A 23,808-nucleotide genomic window follows, 5' to 3' on the forward strand; every position below is an offset into this window, starting at 1 on the left:
CTGATTTCCTAGGAAGTCAGCTCTGATGTTTAATATAGAACTGAGTCCCCCAGCACTTGGAGAAGAAAGGCGAATGTATTTGAAATGTTCTCCCGTGTATTCGTAGGTGATGACAGGGCCATGGCCGAGTTAACTCTATAGTAAGTATCTTGGAGACACTTGGTGAGTTACTTTAATTAGGTAAGTGCAGTCTCACCTGTACTCATCCTGCCAACTCAGCTGTGCCTGGACTGGTACCAACTTGCCAAAACTCAGTGCAGCTTCAAACAGCTTCCTATATTTGAAGCTCTGTGAGGTCAGGAACAGGTGAAATGCAAAGAATTTATTTCTTAGGATGAAGTACTGTGGAAGTACTGGTGGAAATTCTTACTGACGTTTTCCTTGCTGTTTGCTGGGTTCTCCCAACCACTGTGACAGTCTCCTGTCTGGAGAGATGGGACATCCACGCCGGCCATCCCTCAGAGCACCCCTGCTGGGGTGCTGTGCTGTCTGCCCACTTCCTGCTGGGATAATGTGGGAATTTCGTTGTCCGGAAGACCTCCTCCCTCTGACAAAGGAGGTTGAAAAGTTACTGGGATGGCGTGGGCAGAAGGGCAAACCCGCAGGCAGCAGGGTGTCATCAGCCTCTTTTCCATAAGAAGGCAGGTAAAATTGGCAGGTTCTCTTTCTCCCTCTGTCAGTCACAGAATTCCCACCTGTCCTGTTTGCAGGATAGGTGATCCTGGGTTGTCCAGGTCCGGTGAAAGTCAGGGCAGATTTCCGTTGCAACGATTGCGTTATAACAAGTGTGGTGCTTTATTGTTTCAAAATTTTATAATTTCTATATTAAAGTTAACTCCTTTACCAGGAGCATTTAGTCTAGTGTGAAACAAGTGGGTTGTAGGGTATGAGGGAATATGCAATTAGGGGAATATAAAACAACAGTAATAATAATAGTAATAATTTTTTTTGATGGAGGCACAACACACTGATGTGAATGCTTTTGTTTTGTTTTGTTTAGTGTAGATTTGCCTGATTCCACCATAATTATTTGACCTCAGGGTAGAAATGAATCTTAGAGAGATGCAAAAATGGCTAAGTGTAATAAATTTGGGGATGTTGCAGGGAGGGTATTTCCCAAACAGTTTGTGACATAGGAATCACTCACAGGCACACGCTTTCCTGGAGGCAAAGGACACGGGAGGGTGCTGAGTGATTCTTGAGTCCTTGGTCTGGAAAACTCCTACAGACAGGAAGGTTACTCCCGTACCTCAGCCAGTGATGGGGTTTAAATAACCGTGTCGTAAAAGAAACCGTGCAGAGACGCAGCTGTACCTGACATCTCCACTGAAAAGTCCCTGACAAGATAATACTGCCTTGTCTTCCCCTCCTTCTTTTTGATGATCATTGACAGGAAATTATTGTCTGAAGTCCCAAGCCAAACCTAGTAGGCTGTGTCTGAAAATAAAAGCATTTGCCTGCCCCCAATTTCTGACCCTTTTCTCCTTCCCTTTCTTTCTGTGCACTTTATAGCATAGGTACATTTAACTATATGCTACTTAGGCTGTAATTTAAGTGCAGCTACAGCTCAGTCCTAATTTTGTCACAGTTGCCTCCAGCTTATTAAAGTGTAAACTGTGCTTCAGCTCTGCCCTTTTTAGCGTTACTCCTTCATCTTAAACTTTTGCGGGTCAGGATTGCAGTAGGCGAGCGACACGGTCCAGCAGCTACTTGGGAAACTGTTCCCCTCGGTGTGCGTACTCGCTGCAGGATCCTACAGTTTTGCCACCTTTCTGAGAGTGGATGCAGAGAGTGTCCTTGAATTACTTCCCTATTTATCTCCTGGGGAGTCCTGTGGGCTTTTCAGTGAGACGCTTTGGTTTCCATGCGTGCTGCTCTGTGCTGGGGGCGGCGGACGGCGCTAAGACCTCCGTGCCATGGTTACCGTTCCCACCTCTGCCTGCCAGCGCAGCAAGCCGCTGTTAAATGAGAAAAAATTGCAGTGGCTCCCCCTTACCAAGCACTGTGGGAGCTGCTCATGGAAAGAGCCCCTTGGGAGCTAGGCGCTGCTGCATACCTGTACTTTGTCACTGCTCGTGAGGTTCTTCTGGTGGGAATTGTAGTCTGAGATGAACCCTCATTCCCATCTAGTACCTGGCATCCCGGTGTAACCGCCGTGAAGCTGCTTTGCAGATGTTTGAAAACAACCCCCGACAGCAGTGCCTTTGCAGCGGTCGGGTAAGCTGTAACGCAGCGTTGGCCGTGCCAGGGCAAACATACTGAGCACGGCTGCTAAGGCAGAAATTCCCAACAGCTGGGGCAGGGTTTGATATAGATACCAATACACTGACGTTTGCATTTTTGATTTTCTGGGCACATTCACTATTCTGTTTGGAAAGGCCTGTCCTTAAAACTGTGAAGGTATAGGGGACTTCCTTTGAAAACTTCTTTGCATTAAAGTAATCAAATAATGTTTATATCAGGTAATTAATTCCAAGGGAAGGATTAAATTGCTGAAAGGCAAAATAACAGAGTGAAAACAGTCTATAGGTTTTTGAGGCATTTCTTATTGGAAAGGGATTGCTTATGACTGTGATTAGCTTTTCAGAAGTTTTAAAGTAGAGTTCAATCGCTATATAATCGCTATATATAACCGCTATATATAAAGGCTGGATCGTTTGGCACCAGCATCTCAGTTTGTAGCTCTAAATGTCTGCTTGCAATTAATGTAGGTGCAATAAACATGCGTGCAAAAGAATTTATGGAAAAAAAATGGTGCGAGTGTTGTAGGAAACGTGTTTCAGCAAAACATAAGCATAGCTAAGTAAAAATTATTATTGATATCCACTTTGGAAAAAATGAAAAAAAAAATGCTAAAAACATCAGTGAAAAAGCTTTTAATGAGCCACAGAGGTGATGTTTTGCCTGGATTGTCTCCTATGTGCATACGTGGACAACAGAGGCACTCAGGGGAATTAGGTCCATAGTTTTTTTTATCTCATAACAGCCTGGAAGGGGAGTTCCTTAGGCCTCCTGGCCGCAGGAGCGTGTGGACCTTTGGCCAGAGCATGGGCAGGCGAGAGCTCCCTGCCTGCAGTTTTCTTGCAGTTCTCGGCGAGACACGTTAAATTGCATCAGCGGGGATTCAAGATGCAGCAGTGTCTGGGAACCGCTTCTCTTTTCTCTCAGTGTTGATAGTCCCTAACTGCATTGCAGATCCTTCTGCTCCTTTTTCCTTCAGTGGCAGCTGCCTGGACTAAGGTACCTTTTTGGCCTAAAGCTAAATCAGGTGCTAAGTAACTTGCTTCGAATAGCTGCAGAGAAACTTATGAAATTCTTCAGGTAATAGAAATTCCTTCACAAAAATGCCAAGTTAAATTAGCAATACAGTAAGTACAGCAACTGAAAGCACTCAATTTCCAGCACACAAGGACAGCATTGGACAAATTCACGTAACATTTACTTAATGTAATTAATTACTGAATTGATTTAAAGTCATACTGGAATAAAGCCTTCCTTCAAAATGCAGTACATTTCAAAAAAAAAAAAAAAAAATCCTCAGTAGTTAAGCAGGGAGAGCCATGAAAGTATAGGGAAGCAGGAAGCTGGAAATTGTATGTAGTTTCATGAAACAGCAGCTAGCAAGCTCCGTTAACTATTTTTGGATCTGTAATTGAACTTCTGATTGCTGCGTAGTAATCACACGTATCAAAGGGGGAACTTCACTGTCGTTACTGCTAGTGCCATTGGTGTTAATGCAGTTTTCTACTGGGATGTTATAAAGCTTGAGATTAAAGCGGCAGGTGTTAGTTATCCAGGCACAGAGCATCCTTAGCGGTCACTGCCTGTATGAATTGAGAGCTGTACTGGAGTTACACTGCTGTCAGAGTGAAGCTAACGTCCGTGTGTGACGAAGCAGGTCCCGTTTTCTTCCTGCTTTGCAATCAGCAATCCTTTCAAGCGGTGCGTCAACGTTACGGGCCTGACCAGCGGCACCATCAGCGCGGCAGAGCCCGCGGCTCCCCGGGGCTGGCCGTGCAAGGCAGGCGGTGATGCCACCCGGCTGCCCGCGCCGCGGGGCTGCCCGCGCCGTCCCCCCCGCCCCAGCCCCGGCACGCTCGGCGCTGTCTGTGCCCCGGACGGAGCCGCGCGGTCCTTGCTTAAGCTCTCGAAACGAGAAGGTCGTCCGTGGCGCGGGGCCGCGGCGAGCCGCGCGCAGGACGCGAGCGGGGATTCCCGCGTCTCGGCGTGGCCTCGGACCCCCGGCCCCGTTACGGCCTCGGGGAGAGCGCTCCGTCCTGCTGCCTCAGCTTCACCGTTTGTAAATAGAATTAATGACAGCCACCGCTGTTCGGAGCGTTCATTGCAGTGCCGCGCGTTTCACTTGTGCTCTAGCGCTGCTGAATATTACTATTACTACATTATGCTTTCTTAGCTTTCTGTTAGAAAAGCCTCCGTAGAGCAGAGTGTAAGCTAGCATTGTACGTGTGGTATTACGTACATTATATTTTTGGCGTCTGGGTCTGTCGTTGACATTAATTTGGAAATTGTGTAGTGACTTGAGGAAAAATGCTGTTGAGTTTGTTATCCTGGAGAATATAGTTAGTCCAAAAAACCTGTATTGCAAAATAAATATAATACTGAATTTGTCCAGAATAACTAAAATACTGGTATATAACCTTTTGTACCTTTTCCTTTTCTTTTCCAGTATGGGGTACTGCATTCTTTTTGTCCACGGCCTAAGAAAGCTCTCTACGTGGTTAGAGAAGTGGAGAATTACTCTTCTGACTCTCTTTGCTTTACTGCTGCTGCTGTTCTCTTGGAAAACCGTGAAACAGAACGAAATCTGGTTGTCAAGAGAATCCCTTTTCAGGTATGAGTGAGCACAGGAAAACACTTGCATTTTCTCTGTTGTTTAAAATGGGTTGTACTTGTTTGTTACATTTGTTTCTTTAACAATAGGAGTAAGCCTGCTATTAATGCATTATTGTGATTAACATTTTGATTATTTTAAAATAACACCTACTTTCTATTTCTGAAGCAATTGTGCAAAAACTGCTGTAGCACTTTATATGCTTATGCACAGACCTTGATTCTGGTAATAGCATTTTTAAGATGCTCTATTTTTAAATAACTTCAGCTCTGTCGATTCACCAATAATGTAACACTTTTCCCTTATTAAAGATGGAGCAGAATTTCATTGCAACCCTGCAGAACATTGTAGTAACACCGTCAAACATACTGAATTTTCTTTAGCGATGTTCTTAATGACAAAAAAGAAATGCCGTGATGTGCCAAACTTAAAGTACCATATTTCATTTTATTTGATTACTCTTTACCAAACAGCTCTCTTTACAACTTCATTTATATATTCGTGCATTGAAATAAGTGCGTTTCGTTTTCTGTTTTGTTAGCGAATGTATCGCGCTCGCCTCCAGCTGCTTTCAGCAGTTGTCTAACTGTGAGGTAATCGTAGAAATGCAGGTGATTTGCACACTGGTTGCTCAGCTTTATTTTCTAAGTTATTGGCCAGAGCAAAGTTTAATTTACTCGGCACTAAAGAGTATGAAATTACTTTTTATAGGCACCTTCAGTCTTCAGGACACACTATTGAAGTGGTTAGAGCTCTGGTAGTGGGATTTGTTTGAAAAACCTGGAATAAGGATTCCTTCAGTGTAACGTGATTCATTGCCCGTCCCTTGAAGCACTGTTTACTCTTTAAACAGTGGCAACCATGGTGACTGCTCTTGGCTTGTGGTGCGGTCCGTTTTAAGCACAGCTTCACTCCAAACTCTTCCCGGTTAGCACTAGAAAGGAGCCATTCAGGAGAAAGCAGGATGGTGCTCCAAGCTGGAAAACTCCTTTTGAAAGGGAGGTGGGAAGACGGTAATTCCACATGCCGTGTTTCAGCATCACCTGGTATAGTATTGCGTGCAGCTCTGGTCACCCGTGTTTAAGAAAGATGAAGCTGAACTGGAGCAGATGAAAGGAGCACCAGTGCTACCGCTGAGGAGCACTCCTGGGTTGCTGCAGGGTACAGGATGGCCTATCACAGGACAAAAAGTCACGGTTAAGTCACTGTAGCTGGATGCAAGAGGACTTGTGTCCATCCTGCCTCCATTCCGAGCTGGGTGGCCATCTGCAAAGCAGAAAAATATGAGCCTAGGAGACCAAAGCCTTTTCCCTCACAACTTGTGTACCCCTGCAGACAGCTGTGGCTCTCCCTGGCCCCATCTCTGCCCTGCTCCTGTGTGCAAGGAGAGTGGGGCATGGGAGGATGTGCAGGGGCATGGGAGGATGTGCAGGGGCTTGGCACCGCTGGGACTGGGGCCTTTTGGGGCAGAGGGATCTGCCCTGAGCTTTTGAGAAGAATGTGAGAATGTGGATGAACTCCTGCTGGGTCATCCTGCGTTGTGGCCCACCTCTGAGAGTGACTGGCAGCAGATGCCAGGAGAAGTCATGCAAGAACAGGGCAAGTAACAGTGATGTTCCCTGCTGTCCTTCCCCAGTTTGCAGTAATATGCAGTGTAATCTGGAGTTATTTGGGGTTTTTTTGCATTTAACAACCACTGGTGGACTTTTCTTCCATTAGTGTCTCTGACTGCTTTTTTGAATTTATTTATAGTTTTGGCATCCTGTACTGTGAGTTCCATCGTTAAATTCCAGCATGCGAAATAAAGACTTCCTTTTGCATGTTGTAAGCCTTCTGCCTCATCATCTTGCTTGAGATCCCCTGTTTCTGGGATTTTTGTCATTCTCTTTGGTGTTTTGCATGACCAGTAAATAACCAACAGCTTGTCACTTTTCCTGTACCTGTTGGGCCTTTATGCCGCAGGCTCCTCTCCGTGCGCTGGCCCAGAGCTGTCTCTTTTCCACGCTGGAGTGTGCTAGATTTAAACTCTCTTCATATGGAAGCTGTTTCGCGTTTGTGATCCTTGTCACTCTTGTCTGTATCCTCTCAAACTCTAATCTGCCCTTTTGGGAAAAGGGACCAGAGTCACACATATCCTTCCAGAGATTTGTGCAGAACAGTAACATAGCACTGCCATCTGTTTTGTTCTCTATTCTTTTCCTAGCAATTCCTTATCTCCCACTTGCCTGTTCTTACCATTCCTAAGCACTGTTTTCACGAAACTGTCCACAATAATTCCAGTATGTTTGTCTTGAGTGGAAATGTCTGATTTACAGACATCAGTCTCTATGCAGATTTGAAGTGCACACACACACACACACTGATACTTGTGCATGTATCAGAACTGAATATTGCCTGCCATCTTGTTGGCCAGCCTTCAGTACCATGAGGTCCTTCTGCAACTCTTTGCAGTTAGCTTTGGTTCCTGCAATGTGATTCATGCCACTGTCATCAGATGCCTGTTACCTCTGATTTCCTTTATAGGAACACCATGGCGCCCTGAGGAGGTATAGCTTTTTAGTGTTGGTTTGTTTTAAAGTCTCTTTTACTGACACTTTAGTTTGAGACAGTGCTTCAGACTTGTCACTATAAGGAGAGGCTCCAGTGTGGGAACATCCTTCAGTTCTTCTGCAGTGAGCACCCCTCTGGTACAAATAATCCATTTAGCTTTTCTGCTGTGGCCTTTTATTCTTTAAGCACTTCTTTTAGACCTTCGTCATCTATTGGCCTTAGGGGATCTTTGGCAGGTTTCCCATATCTGATGTATTTTATTATTAGCTTTGATGTCTTCAACAAGTCGTTCTTCAAATCTCCTTTGGTCTGCCTAATTACAGCTTATTTTTAACTTGCCAAAGTTTATGTTTTTTTCTGTTTTCCTTCTTTAGCTGTGACTTTCACTTTTAAAACAGTGTTCTTCATTTCTCTTCGCCTTCTTTACTGTGCTTTTTAGATATGTTGTCCTTGTTGTCCTTCTAAAATCTTTGGTGGGCAGTATACAGCTAGAGCGAGTCCGTAGTACAGTAGGGCTGTTCTTGTTGGTGAGAGGGAAGTGCAAAAGGAGAACGGTGTAGCAGGAAAATAATACCATTGCAGGAGTGGGAGATTTGCTGTCTGGGGCAGGAATAGGAGGATCTAGATAGGATGGTGTGAGGAGGAGGAAAGGGGGGAGAAGTGGATGGAAGCATATGAAACAGCAATAAATTAGAAGGGACAGAGCGGGAGGAGGAGAAGATAAGGAATGGCAAAGAAATATGGGAGGATATAATAAGGAAACCCAGAACAAATCTGTAGAAGGAGGAAAGGGGACATAAATCAACCTACTTGGTAGTCTGCGTGTGTTGACTTTTTTAAAAAAAGTATGGACTAGGAGAATCTTAGTTCTTCATTCTTCTTTCTGTCTCCAGTTGCTGTTTTATTAATTACTGGGGTTTTTTTGTCCCCCTCTCATTTTATTTCCTTAACAACTATATTTCATTCCTATATTTGTTTGGATGTTTTTTTCAGTGTTGATCTGTCTAGACTCCCTAGCCCTTGGCTGAGACCTGTTCTGTCATACACATTTTCTCTACGCTGGTCCAGGAGACGTTGGTACACTCAGCATGTTATCGGTTATCCGCTTTGCACTCCATTTTGCCCCGGTCTTGAGGTTTGCCCTGCTTTGGCATTGTGCTGCCTGTGTCCCAGTCTCAAGCCAGGGATAGGGAGGTGAGAGGACTCTGGGATAACCTCTGCATCCAATGTCCTGACTTTTTTCCAAAGTTTATGAGGCTGCCACATTTTGTCCTGCTCTGGGAGGGTGTTTGTGTACTGCCCACATTTGTGAGAGTGTCTGAGGGTGTAGTTGTAACCCACAAAGGAACTCTGTAAATGTGGCACTTTCTTAGCAGACTTCCTTCCTAAGACAAGTCTGCTGACTTCAGTAATTTGTCCAAAAAAGGAAAAAGAAAAATCCCCAAAGGTGGCACCTACTTTCCATGTGCCCTTGTTAATTCTGAAAGCCAGCTCAGCTGAGAAGAGCACGTCTTATAATATTTTGTGCATCTTCTATAGAATAGTTTAATAAGTTCCAACATTGATATCTGGGAAAATCTATACAAGGGTACGAAGCCAAGGAAAGCAGTCATTTGTGCCATTGAGAGAATAATTTGCTGTAGAGAAGCTTTAGTGCTACTAATGATTCCCAAAGTAAAGGAGATCCCATCAGTCTCCCAGGGCTCAAAATTAAGGCAGGAGTGGCCTCATTTCCTTGTTAACTGTGCTTTTTTTCATATGGAAATCACCGGAAAATCAATGAACTCTTTGCCCTGCACTGAGTCACTTTGCAGAGCAGAACCTGCGCTTGGGAAAACAGCAGAGAGGATGGCAGGAAATTTTTCCCAGCTTAAGTGGGATTTGAGTAATGATGACATTGAGGTTAGAAATGCCAATAGCATTTTATTTCTCCGCATTATGACTAATAGGCTTTTGCATTTCCATGGGGAGGAAGTGTTACGTAAAATGGTTTGCGTATTGTTTACTTTTCATTTATGTTGCTTACTGCTGTCATAGAAGTCTGAAGGGAAGGAAATCCTCCTGAGAAGTGACCTTCATTCTCAATGGACTTGTTTCTGGCTGGAATGAGTTTGGGTCCATGGATTTGCAGAAGGGTATATGTGTGCTGGGCTGAGGAGGAGGGAAACAGGAGAGTTTGGAAAAGCATGTTGGAAAAATAGATTGAAGTGCTGAGAGACTGGGGGCTTGCGGGAAGCAGAAATGGAAAGCCATTGTGTTCTGCATTGTTATTTCCACTCCACCCTTTCCCACTTGGCTTTCATTATGGATATTAATGCTTCCTCTGTCAATGAGCCAACAGTGTTCTCAGCTGGTCAAGAATCAATTAGCTGAAGTGTTTACCTAAACTCTCCTAAAAAATCCACTCCACATCCAGTACTGTGTGTGCTACTACAGCTGACAGCACAGATACTCTAAGCAGTTAACATCAGGCATTTGCAAAGTCAGACACAAATCCCCCACGAGAATAAATAGGTCAGGGAATGTGAATGGTGTGGGGCAGAAGAGAGAGAGAGCATCCTAAAAGCCCCAAACTGAACCAAGTTGTCTGTCTTTTGCCACTGCTCACCACCACAGAAGCACACAGAATGAAAGAAAGACAAACCTTTGTTAGTATAATTTTAATAAATGAGACCGGCATGATTAATAATATTCTATTTAAAGAGATATTATCCAAAATTAAAATATTTAAAAATATGCGTCTTCCTGTTAAAACTGTGTCTCATTAGAATTGAAGTACTTGTGCGTGTGTAGTGCTTCTCACCATTAACTCAGTTTGCTGTGTTTCAGCAGGGGCTATAACAGAGCCAACAACTCATTGCACATATAGCTCTGAGATAGCAGCAGCTCTGAGTCCCTGTCTGTGTCTTTGCCTATAACACACTGATGCAATGAAAGCCTTTCTGTATAAGAATTAATATTCCAGTAATGCCCAGAGGTTGTAAGTGTGTAGTTAATAGCTCCCAAGGCCAGTGGAAATTAACACAGCCATGGCAGTCACACATTACTTGCTGCTGGTGCCATATATCTCTGTGAAAACTAATATAGAAAATCATTCTCTTAAGAATAGCATCAATTAGGTGATTTAATTCAGCGATTAGTCACAAAATGTCTTGTTCCTGTAGTGCTCCCAGTAAGTAACTTAGAAATACCTGATGATTAGGAAGCCAAATGCAAGGTATATTCTTAATTTGTGTAGGCAAACAGTGGCAGTGTTGTGCTGAGCTCTGCGAGGAGGCTATGGGCGAACCTTTGAAATCTCTTGCAAGCAGGCATTAGTGACGCTTGATACCACTAGCTGCAGATAACCAGGCAGATGCCATAGTGCTACTAAGGCTCTTCAACCTCCTCTTTCTTTTCTTTTCTTTTTCTTTCTTTTTTTCTTTCTTTTCTTTTTTTTTTTTTTTTTTCACAAGGAAATCCCTGACAAGGAGTTTCAGCAGCTGTGGCTATGTTCTCCCTCCTCAGCCCCTTTGCAGGCTGCACTGCTCCATAGAGGCTGTGTGTGACCCTGTGTCTTCTTGATTAACTTCTTCATTGCCCCCTGAAGCTAAACAGCAGAGATGATAAACAAGGCAAGGCAAAAACACTTGAGGCACTTAGTGCCTGCAGTTCCTACCTGAGGTACCAGGCTCGGAGGTGGTGGGAGGAAAGAAGGCAGCGGCTAGCAGCAATCTGCCTGTGACCTGGGAACATGACATGGTGCTTCCTCTGGTTTTACAGGAACAGGTTCAACCAGCTGTATTTCCTATTACCTCAGAGAGCCCCTGATTATATACTGGAAAGTATTTGCCTCTTAAATGGAGTACCAGCCTCTTGGGATTCTTGCAGGGGAAATGTTTCCATGGTGTATGTGCTCCTGTGATTTCTTTCAGTCTTTAGACTCAGAACAGCACTTTCTCTAGCTGTGCAAGCTGTACCTTTCTGTGCTCTAAAGTAAGTTAACAAGCATTTGCTAGCTTTTTTTTTTTTTTTTTTTTTTTTTTTTTTTTTTAATCTATGCTCTCATTACTAATTCCAAATGTCCAGCTCGATCTACATGGCTAGAAAGTGGAAGTGAAGGGATCGGGTGGTTGGATAGCTACATGGTCACAGCCATATGTTATAACGGGAGCGTGTATGACCTGTAACTTCAGAGTAGAATGGAGCAAGAGACCCTGATGTACCTCCTGGCTGTACTCTCTGCTCAGCGTTACGCAGTGCGGAAGTGCTAGCTCAGTAGTCAGAGTAGGCTATGCATCCCTCTAGTGCCCGATGTGGATGGAAAAGATACCTTCTCTCTAGTACCTCCAGCTCATAGCTTTAACTCAAGCTTTTCATGATGAACTTCATGACACTTCAATTTAAGCAGAGGTGGAGATGAGGGAGCCTGTTATGACTATATTTTAGATTGCTCTCTAAGTATTAGGCTTTTTAGGGCCTTGCAAATTAGTAATCCAGACTTTGAATCCATGGTATCCGGTCACAGGGAATGTTGCTGAGGTACCTGTGATGGTGATAGAGGAAATGAATTACTGTCACATATTTATGACCTACAGGGCCCATGTGGTTTGTCAGTGCGCTGCTCAGTTTGCAATTGAGGGTCAAGCTTGAGTTTGTAATGCTAGTTCTGTTGTTGTGAGTGCGCGGGAGGTAACAAGGCACTCAGAATATGAGCAAATTTTGAGAAAGCAATGATTAGAAGAAGAAAGACCTCAGGGAAGAGGGGATAAACTGGCTGGCTAACATCTTACTGCTTCTGTTCCCATTTGCAGCTCAGGAGTGAAGACTCTACCCCATAATGCCAAGGTGCACTACAACTATGCCAATTTTCTGAAAGACCAGGGACGTAACGTTGAGGCTATCTACCACTACAAAACTGCTCTCAAGTAAGTTCTTTGAAGGTCTGGTTAGGCTCCAGCTGCACTTTCCAGCCTGTGGTTTATGCAGCCCTTCCTGACAGGGCACATGGCAAGCTGTGTGCTCCTCGCTCTCAACTCCATGGGGGCAGTGCAGGTTTTGCAGGCTGGGAAAATTCTTTGACTCAGGGTTTGTATGTTGTTAAATGAGGTAGCTTGGGCTTCCCTCCAGCTCCGTGTGTGTGTGTGTTTGTGTGCACACTTGAATATATGAGGTATAAACATTACCACAGCTATGCATTGAGCAATGAGGTGTCATTTATTCAGCTGAATGAATGCTGGTAAGCAGGAGGTAGTTGTCATAAATGTATTTTCAGGTTCCTGGACCATTTATCATAGTAAATTGTTAATAGTGCATGCCTGGAAAATGCCAACACTGTAACCATCTGAAGCAGAGTAATAATAATAGTACTTACTACTTGTATTGAGGCTGCTGTCCACAGAGCTTTGCATGAATGCTAAGTAATTGATCGCGAAAATGCTCGTATGTAGTAGCTGAGTAAATATCATTATTGTAGTTCTGTAACAGAGGAAGCTGAAACAGGAAGGTGAATTGCTTTGCTCATGGCCACATGAAAAATTTGAGGCAAAGATAGGGCAATGACATGAAACATCTTCTGGGCCAAGAGTTGCACGTGACAGGGCATGCAGTCCTCTGATATCTGTAGGTAGAGATCAAGCTTTTGCCTGCAGTACTGAGAGGGCTATGGAGCTTTTCTGTTGCTCCAGATCTCCTGGGGCAGAGAAGAGGAGCCAGAGGGTTGTGAACTTGCAAGACGCGTTCTCCCCCGTAACTCAGAGGTGCACTCCCAGCTCCGCTGGCGTAGGAGGTAGCTCATGGTGAGTAATGCTCCCTGGCTTCCTGCTCCCATGGGGGCTGGTGGTGCTGCTCACCCATAGCCATGAGTGTTCTCTGCCCATGTAGCACTTGGTGCAGTGGCAGCAGGGAAGCAGCTGGCCCCCATGGTTCCCCCCAAATCTCTGCCCTGTTGCACTATTGCTCGCTCTGGTTCTTTGGGGCTGGGAGAAGGGATTAGCCCTTCAGGTAAATGAGTGCAAGAAAAAAGAGTAGCAGTGTGGGGGGAATGAGAGAAAGCAAGCATCAAGGGTACGGAAAATAGTATCACGGAAAAAAGGCAAATGTGAAAAGGACAGACAAAGGGACGAGTGACTCTGACAGCTAGGGCAGAGTTTGGCACAAAAGGGCATGTAAAAAGGGGCAATAAACATCAGTTGGAAATGTTCCTTCCTGACATAGGGTGGGAGGAAACTCCAGAAATTACATTTATGTTTTGTCCCCTGGCCAGCTGACAGGGTTATACCCATGGCTCTCTATGGGCTCCTCATCCACCCAGGTAAGCTGGGAGGAGAGAATCCACTGTCACTGAGGAGGGCCTGAAAATGGGTCAAAGTGTTTTTTAGCTTTTTGAGGAGCATCCTGTTCTGTTTTCTCTGCTGGTCATTTAGGAAATCATTTAGAAAAACCTCCATCCATTTTTTACTGTTTCTAGGAATGGAAAATCCAGCACAACCACCAGTAAAGTGTCCCAAAGGTTAATTACCCTGGCTGTTGAAAATGTCCTTCTTTATTTTTAGTCTGATTTTGTTTAACCTCAGCTTCCAGTCATTGGATTTGTTTATACCTTTAAATGCTGCACTGATGAGCCCATTACCTAAAGTCTATTTTCCACACAGTGGTCAGGTCCTCTCTTAACCTGCTGTTTGATGCAACAAACTGATGTAATTGCTGGCATTTTCAATGTTAGGCAAGTTTTTTGCCTCACACAAGTCCTTTAATCACTCCTGTAACTCTTCTCTGAACCTTCCCCAGTTCCAGTACCAGAAAAGGCCACTGTGACTAGGGCACAGAAGAGGGACTAGCAAATTTTATCCAAGCCTTGCAGTGAACTTGTTAGTACACAGAGTATTGTAACTGCTTTCTGTGCCTGCTGATGCTGCCTCTGTCTGTGCAAATGGGATTTGCTGACAAAAGATTTTGCTCTTCTCTAACTCTGCAGCATCCATTTATTATAATTGTAGTGCTGTCTTCTGCTCTGCAGTATTTCAGTTATGAATGAGCCTGTTTTGAGAAGTGATTCAAAACATTTCTAAAACTTACTAGATAACAGTTTGTGCTGATGATATTGTTTACAGAGCATCCAAAGTCGAGCCAGGGCTTTGAGTGACACAGAACTGAATGCTTCTAGGTGGTCCATGTTTCAGTGGCACTGGGCAGTTTTGCAGTTGCTTCAATGATTTCAGGATTACTTAGCTCTTCTGAAAAGCTGGCCACCTCTGTCCTCCTTGTGCATTCTCTCTAACGCCGTGGAGCACTGGCAGAGCCTGCAGTGCAAACCAGGAGACTCCAGCTGGCTCTGTGACTGGAAAGCAATATTACTTGGTCCCATCACCTTATCTCTGCATTTATGCTTTCCCCATTCATACCCTATCTTTCCGCCCTGGTCACGAGCTACTGGAGCCCATAGAATAAGCAGTAAAACAATGTAAATAAAAAGCGTAGGATGGACTCCTGTTGAGAAATACATTTCAGACATTTCCCCCAGACGTTACCCCCTTCTGAAATATCTGGGGTTTGTCCTTTTGGAGAAGGTAATGGATGTGGGATAAGCAACATGGCGATGGATATAGTGCAAGACCCTTGACTGATATCACAGACAAGAACAAATTTTACATCCAAGCTATTCACAGAGAATCACAGATTTGAGCTTTTCAATTGCTGCTCTGATTGAAGACTAATTATGCCATGATTAGGAGGAAGTAAGTATCGGCTGTGATCTTGCAAAAAGATTTTGATGGTACAAGTTATTTTTGGCCACTGGCCTGACCTGAAAACACAGGAATGGCTGGGAAGCTGAAGGACTACTCGGTCCATGAATTTCCTCACCAGTGAGGAAGCAGATCACCAGCTCGGGTGCTAATGCAAGAAGCCTCCCTGACATTGCTCTCAGGGAGCCATTGCCAGGCGCAGGCTGCCTGGGAGGCTCTTGATCTTGATAGATCCACACTCTCCAGGTTACAGGAGATACAAGCCAATCAAGAGTTATAGTAATGCGGCTGCAGCACCATAAGAAATAAGGGAGAAGATTAAAATACCATTTCTGCCTAGCGTGCATTAAGGAGCAGTAGGGCAGATCTTTAAGGAAATAATAAAAAAAGAGATTCAATAAAGCAGTGGACTGCTGCCACAGCCGCCTGAGAGCTTCTGGGAGGTAGGAGAGGGAGAGCAACATTGCCCAGTACCTGCTTGGTCTGAGGCACATGGTTGATGGCTCATTAATCATTTCAGCTTGCTTCTAAAGCTTGTGCCAAATTGTAATGTAGGTCTGCTTGATCTTTGATGAATGAGTTTAACTGTTTGCTAAACAAAAGTGATCTTGTCAGTACATACTTGGCTGTTTTAACTGCTTGCAATTACCATTCCACCAACATAATAATGCATTTCTGTTTGCTAGTTTTCTGCCAAAAGTGTCAGTTGCCACATAGCTATTCAGTTAAGCAACCTATTGCTCCTGTGAAGTAGGCAGGTGATATTATAGCTGTAATTGTCTGAAAAGACACTGAACCGCGCATAGATTACACAATGAAATAATAGCAATTGAGACTAAATCCCAGGAAACTTGATCCTCAGTGATTTAATCACTTGTTCCCATTCTTACTTTTAAAGGCATGAGCAGGCAAGATGGCTTATGTTGATGTATCTCCTTTAACTTCACCGCAGATAAATGATGGAGGAGAATAATGTTTCTTCTGACAGTATAAGTGCAGGGCAGGTTTCCATGGGAAACTCAGCAATTGATCCCATCCACCACTGTTGATATATTGTTGATGTTTGATAATAATTGCAGGTGGCCCTTTGGAAAATTCATTACTCACTCCAGCAGACAGCCCAGTGATGCAACATCCTGACTTAGCTAGGTTTAGGTAATTAGAATATAATCTGATTATATTGACTAAGAATGGGGGAAATGAAAAATGAAATGCAAAAATCGAGAACATATTTGAGTTGGACAGAGGTGAATGAATAGAAAAGAGAGTTCTGCATGTATATATGTGGGAACAAGCATCTCCTGTATGTCAGATTGTCAGAAAAATGGAATCACAGCCCTCTGGAGATGCAAAATGAGTTACCCATAAATCATGTTTTATGAACAGCTGGCATTCTGGAATGGTACTGATGAGTTATAAACCTTTTAGCTTACTATCAGTAAAAGGATAAAAACACACTGTTAGATTAGATTAGACTGCTTTGATGGTTTGTCTGACATATGGTAGTGACCCCTGAATATATTTGTTTTTTTTTATTTTTGCAAAAAATAAAGGCAACAAATACTCTCTCTGAGATATGAGTTGACCGTGACTACTCTGAAACTTAGCCTTAAAATTTTTGCTACTGCTCCTGCTGCAGATTTGCTACAGTTGCTAGGAATTTCAGAGAACCTCCTGTTACTTGAGATCAAATACTGCTAGTCTTATTCAAAATAAAACTTACTTCATTTGTTTGTGAGTGAGAATATGAAGTCAGCAACCTCACATAAATATGAAGAATATCTATCACGCTACTGAAGACTTTGTTGGTGGTAGTGATAGCTGTGAAGCTTTTATTTCTCCCTCCCCCCAAGCCTTCTTCGCCATCTTGTGCTTGATTTTGCTGTTGAGACTATTTTGTTACTCCTAAGGAGTGCGTGTGAGCTGACATGCAGAGAGAGAAAAACAGTGGAGCTCTCAAACCAATTTGACCAACATTAATTCTCTCTTTAATAACACTTCCAACAATGAAGGGAAAAAATTTACCTTCCCTGCTATAACCAAATTCATTCAAATTTTAATTCCCTAAACACCTGCATCCTACACTCTGTATTTCCATGGCTGACACTGCAGAAAACAGTTCTGCAGTACTGTTTTTGTTGCCAGGATCATACTTCCCATGAATCTTAGATCAATGTGAGCAAGCAGCAGGTGGGTCTGAAGGAAGTTGCTAGATTTCTTGCTGGAACTGGATGAATAAATATAATTCTATGCTACCCAAGCCACATTTCTTTGCATGGCCAAAAGGTCAACAGTTAAAATTTCATGTTTGCGTTTTTGGACATAAAAACATATACATTGGCTCTTAATTATAAAACATCAGTAGAATATAGTGTTTGACTAGCAGTGGAGAATAAAGAGTTATTTGGGTGAAGCCAGATATTATGACCGTCAAATGATCCAGAATGGTTTTGTCATAACCAAATTACTTCTTTATAACTGATTTTCGCTGGTTAAAAGTGAGCTGGGATTGAGGGAGCTAAAAAAGGGAAGGTGCTGGAAAGAAAGCAAGCAGCAAGTTAGGCCAGGAGAAAGAGAGTGCCTCAGGCTGGGGCTGGAGCTGCTCTCTGGGCTGCTGCCCTTTCCCAAGGGAAGCATGGACAAGTGTGTGAACTAACTCTGACCATCATTACAGGATCTGATAGGATATAGTGCAGAAAGCATCTGCAATATATGTGAGTACAGTGAGTTTATGTACATAAATGTGTCATTGTGCGTTCAAGTGGATGGTATACATACATGATGCATTTGTAGTGTGCATGTACATATTCACGTATGTACATACGCCCTTTGGACTTTCCCTTCCAAACTCTGCTGACCAAACAGAACGTGAAAGGGATCAGCTTGCCATTCAGTGGGTCCATGGAAAACCTCCATCCTCCCTTGTGGTGTCTGAAGGCGAAGCAAGCCTCAGGACTGCAAGTGGGAGCCCTTGGCCTGACTTTCGTTGTGGCTCAAGGAGCTGCCCCGAACATCTGCCTCCGGAGAGAGGAGAGAGTGGGTCAGCAAGCAGACCAGCCAACATGAACATATGTGTGCAGTGGTGTGTGCAGTCTGGCTCTTGCAGAACATGCAAATAATAGCTTCAGGCATTGCTGACAGCATGAAAACTAGAAATATTGGCTTGTGGCATCAAAAAGTGTCACGAGATCATGCATTTGTATACTTGGTACTCAAAAGCAGGCTGGATGTGGGAAGAAGAAGGAGCAAGTACTGTGGGTACCATATTCATATCCCTTAGAAACAATTGGTTCATAACATCACTGGAATGGGTAGAAAAGTAGCAAGCTAGGCAGCTCTTTCTCCCCACTGCACTTGGAAATATAACCCTAACGCCTATAAGGGAGGCTCAGGTTTCTCGCTAAGCTTTCCCACACACCTACCCACTGGGTTTTTATATATCTTAAATCAACAGTATCTGGGGTTGTTTAAATTTTGTTAAATTGCACTCTCCATGCAGTAAAAAAAATTGTGTTCATATAGCCCTTTGTGTGTGTGTGTGTGTGTGTGTGTGTCTGTGTGTGTGCCTTGAAAATGCCTCTCAGCATGGACTGCAGGTGGCCTTGGATACCATCTGTGATTTATTTCTGGAAAGAATTAAAATACCAGCACCATTTGTTTGCCTGTTTTTACAGTGAGTCAAAAATGTGCAGTGCTGCTTTGCTGCGATTGCCAGGGCTGCGTTTGCTCCCAAGGCCCCGAGTGCCCTTATGACACTTAGGTCACTTAGGTCAGGCTCTTGGAGCAATCTCTCTCGTTAGGAATTTGATGAAACATCTTCAGAGAGACTAACATAACACCCTGTGTTCATGGATGTTACAAACTCGAGAGAGATTGTATCCAAGCTGTCGGAAACATCCTCCTGCTGTGTTCTTCTAAACCACATTTTGACAATAGGCTTTTGGAGTCTTGGCTCTCTCATGTACGCATGTCGTGGCTGTCATGAAGCTGGATAAAATCTATGAGTGATTTAATAATAATTGATGGTTGAAAAGAGAGCCTGATAACTTGAATCAGAGACTTAATGGACTCTACAACACAGTGTGTGGGATGATGGCTGAATTACTTCAGCCATTTTTAAATCTGTTCTCTACAAAGCACAAATCTCTGCCTGCCTGGGGGTGTACTCCACTTTTGCTCAGTTGTTCTGCTTTGTGTTGATCAAGTACCAGTCAAGGTCCAAGCTTTTATTTACTTAAAACCAAACTAATGTAAGTAGAACCATGAGCCCTGGTGTGAAAGCAGGACATGCGCAGTGTAACAGCGTTGACAGGAATAGAAGATTTACCTTCTCCTATGTTTACCAAGGAGTGGCAGAAAATTTGATTTGAATCAAATGGCAGTGAGCATCTCCCATGAGATGTGACCTTACATGAACCTTTGGCAGAAGTTGAGGTGCTCTGCTTATCGCCACACATTTGAAGGGCCCCTTTGAGCAATCTGGGCAGTGCTGGAATGGGGCTACTTGGATTTATACTGGAAACTGAGGTGACCTTCAGAAAGCTCAGAGATGGCTGTGACCAAAGCGCTACAGGGCTGGACTACAGCTTCCTCCTGTACCTATGATCTCTGGAAGAGGACAGGCGTGATTTTGTCCCATCTTCTTAGACAAGATATATATGTCACTAGGTAGTCCCTTCATGTTTGGCTGAAGAATTTGGCTGATACAGACTCCTGCTTGCTTCTGTATTCCTGTAGTTTCTCTGGACTCTATGGAGATGCCTGCACTGTTCTTGGTCTCTGTAAGTCAGGCATATTGTTCCTTAATAGTCCTTTGTTGGACTTGAGTGATTTCTGGGATTGTCAGGATTTACGTGAATCCTGCATAAATTCTTTATGTGAGAGGGCAAGTAGGCAACCCAGCTCTGATAACCCCATGTTGCTTCAACAGTGCAGGAAATACGAGAGTTTAGCAGGAGGGGTTTTGTTTTTTTATGTAAGTGTAGCTTTAACATTGCTGGACGTGAAATCCTTTTTTTCTCCTTAGTTCTAAATCTACAGCATTTCTCCCTGCCCAAGTTTGAAGATTTAATGAAAATTCATAAATTGTAATATTGTTTAATGTGCTACAGGCTTGTTTTTGTAATGACATGCTTCTGGATATGCTTTTTTATGCATGCCAGGCTGAAAGAATTCATGTGGCTTTTGTGAGTTTACAGGTTGAATATATGCAGCTTCTCTTTTCTTCACGTATCTGTCTGTAGATGTTGCCCTTTGTACTAGGGTACAGCATGGCTGCTGTGCCCGTTGGAGCTGGTCTGAGCATCCTTGAAGGCTGACCCTGGTAAAAAAGGATCTGCTGATGGCCAGGAGCCAGTGGGCCAAGTCGGTTGCTATTCCTGCTGCTCGGCGCTGCTGGAGAGGGGGAGACGCAGCATAGCCAGGGTGCTTCTTACTTCCAGCAGTCCCTGGCTGTGATTCAGCACTTGCTATTTACGCTGAATCGGTCTCTGGAGGTCCCAGCTGAGATGGAGATCCCGTTTTACTGGCCACTGAATGTGGATGGGGATTGTCCTCACCCCAAAGGGCTTGTGCAGAGAGGCAAGAGCAAGGGAAAAGGCGGTGTTAGTTTTGCTGCTTTACTGACGGGGCATGGAGACCTCGTGGGATGGCTTGTCCCAGGCGCCGTGGGTGGCTGTGGCAGAGACGAGCGCTGTATCTCGGCGTCCGTGTTGGGGCTGGCTGGGTGCCTGAGCAAGGGCCAGCTGGGAGGCCCCGGGGTGGTGCTGGGCACCCCGCTGCAATGCTAGCGAGGGTCCCACGGTGAACCAGCCCGTCTCGCAGCCGAAAATGCGGCGGTGGACGTGCTGCGCTGCTGCTGGCCTTGGGGCCGGGCCACTTTGTCGTGCTTTCGCTGCAGGCTTTCAGAGGAGCCTGAAAGCCTTAGATCTCTTACTTGCCTGACTTTTAGCAAGATTTCCAGTTTTTTAAAGAAATCCCAGCCTGCCACAAATCTTCAGCCAAGCTGAAGGGTGTTAACTTTGGGGAAATACCGGTGCACCTTGTAAAAGCCTTTGAGAGAAACAAACCGCTTCTTGATAGTGCAGGATCTTCTCTCCCTTTAGAGGAAGAATTCAAACGCCGTGAACGGCGGCGCTGGAGTTTCTGAGAAGGGCTCTGGCCGCGTGACCTGCCGGTCTCCACGGCGCGTAGCGGAAGGTGCCGGGCGCGTGGTGGCGCGAGTCCTCGCCAGCACAGGAGCGCTCCCGGCGGGAGGGCGGCCCTCAGACGTGCATCCAGTCAAGTTTTTAAATCAGCCTCGCGTAGAGCTTTATTGAGAGCTTACGTAAACATGTGAAAGTGAATGTATGTGAGGTAACATTAGAACTGGAAAATTGGCCTGAACTGGTATCCTGGAGTAAATATAAAGGGGGCAGTGTAAAACTTTGGCACGGACGAAACGTTATTCATGTAGCATTCTTACTTTAGTTGGCAAAATGATGCCAGTAAAATATTACGGCATGCGTTGGCGTGGGGCAAAATGTGTCTTAAAAACTGATCTCCGTCCTGCGGGCAAGTAGCCGGGCTTGTGTAGTTAAGGCCCGATTCTGCCCCCTTAGCCTGGCTGACGTCGGTGTTTGCCTTGCGCTCTCGCGGCCGTGGGGCATCGCGCAGGCGCTGGGAGAGCGGAGGGCGGCTGCGGGCGGGCGTCCGACGGCGTGAGGGAAGGGCGACCCGAGGTTGGCCGCGGGGCTCTTCGGCCGCTGCTGCCCTTGAGGAGGTGAGGCGGCCGGCTCTCTCGCTGGGCCGCCTCCGAGGGGAGCGGTGTCCTGCGAGCGCTGGGCTTGAATGCGTTCCTTAATCAAAAATTCATTAAGAAAAAAAAAAAAAGAAGAATAAAACAGGCATGCTAGGTCTCCCCAGGTGAGTTAGTTGCTGATTTTCCCCTGTTGCAAGAACGGCCACGCCTGGAGCCTCTGGGGATACGGTGCAAGGTGATGCAGGCGGCTTGTGCCCTCCCGCCGGTGCCACGGCGCGGCCGTTAGGTTGACCCCGTCCAGAGCTGCTTTACTTCCGTGTCCCGCATCCGAGGGAGGCCTCCGGCCTCCTCCGCTTCCCGCGCTGGGCGCCGGCCCGGCCCCGTCCGCGGCTGCGCCGGCGGCGGTGCAGGACCCGCCTGGCGCGTCCCGAAGAGCGAGGAGGGGGACTTGTCACGCCAGTGACTTTTGCCCCCTTAATACCTCTGGCACCAGATCAAAAGCGGCTTTTAAAGGCGGTACTGCGAGCCGAGCTCGCCAGTTGCTTAAGTGGTTTCCCGTCTCCGAAATAAACGAACTAAAATTCTTGGTGTATTATAGGTTGTAGCCATGGCGACAAATTCCCTCCCTTTCTCTTTTCTTCTGGATTTGCCTCATAATATAGACGTATTGCTGACAAACAAAACCCTTCTTCTTCTTCTTTTTTTTTTTAATAAGAAATGTTTCAGATGATAACAGCATTAAGCTAAAAAAGCAAAGTAAATGGTCATCAGCATTTCAATGACTATATATTTTGTGCCTCGTGTCTTCTTATAAAACTGGAAATCTTTCGACTGGGCAAGTCAATAAGGCTTTTTGTTCAGTGGTATTAGAGGGAATTTTGCTAGCCTGAAAGAAGTGGAGATAATTACTAACAGGAGTTTTGTGCAGTGTATACCTGTAATAGTTAAAGGGAAAGCTGCTGGAATTTATTCTGACAATTGCAGCAACAGCACTGAAGGAATCATTTGAATTATTCATTCTGCAGCAAGGAAACGTCCCACTTGTCTTCTCTTTAAAAAAAAATGAAAGCTCAGCCTAATCTAAAATATACTTTTAAGGGTTGATTTCTTTTTGCTTTTTTAAGGTAATTGTGCCGTTTCAGGACTTCTCTTATAATCACCTGTGAAAGATTTTTCTTAAAGAAAATTCTTCTGATTTCTGAAAGAAGGGAGGAATATATTTTTACATGTACTGCCTCTTGTAGAAGTTTAATGAAATTCAGCTTTCTTTCATAAATAATGCAGCACTTGCATTTGATTAGGTGAAGCCTAGAGGAATTTCTGCCTAATCAGATACACAGCAAGAAGGATATTGCCTGCAGACTGTTACTGTTATCAATGGTGGCGGCAAGGAAAATGCAGCTCTGTGTGTGTCCATATAGAGAGCTCTGCTTCTTAAGAGAAGTTATAAAACAATGTCTGCCTTTTAACAACAGGGTTTTTTGCATCTCAGAATGTCTCAGCTATTTGTAAGATAAAGTCTGGGTTCTGAATATTATTATTATTGTGGCAAGAAGAGACTAGGTTAGCCAGAGACATCATTGTTCTGGTAATCTATTTCTGACTTTCCCAAGAAATAAATACACCCGGGAAGAGACAGTCTTTGCATCAGAGAGCTTACAGTCAAAATAAGCAAGGTAGGCAATGGGGAAACATTGGGTCTGATTCCAAGAGTCTTGGAAAACAACAGAAAACCTCCAATAAGATTAAAAGGAAAAAACATATACATGTGCTTCCATTCATTAGAATAATACATCACATACAGCAAAAAGGATAAAGATCAATTCACAAATGGTGTATCTGCAAATTTTGCAGAAACACTTTGAGAGTTCTTTAGTAAATGTTACTTTAATTAGTCACCTGTGGTCAAGTTTTATGATGTTCTGTAAATCCGGCCACGGGAC

General features: G+C 44.4%; 1 protein-coding gene across 1 annotated transcript in view; it reads left to right on the forward strand.

The window, feature by feature from the left end:
- Positions 1-23,808, forward strand: part of TMTC1 (transmembrane O-mannosyltransferase targeting cadherins 1) — a 149,829-nt gene that overhangs the window by 99,243 nt on the left and 26,778 nt on the right. The window contains exons 10-11 of the mRNA XM_062590415.1: positions 4,688-4,852; positions 12,196-12,309. Coding sequence (XP_062446399.1) covers positions 4,688-4,852; positions 12,196-12,309 — 279 coding nt within the window. The remainder of the gene's footprint in view (positions 1-4,687; positions 4,853-12,195; positions 12,310-23,808) is intronic.

This window comes from Rhea pennata, chromosome 1 (genome assembly GCF_028389875.1).
Source record: "Rhea pennata isolate bPtePen1 chromosome 1, bPtePen1.pri, whole genome shotgun sequence".
Lineage (NCBI taxonomy): Eukaryota > Metazoa > Chordata > Aves > Rheiformes > Rheidae > Rhea > Rhea pennata.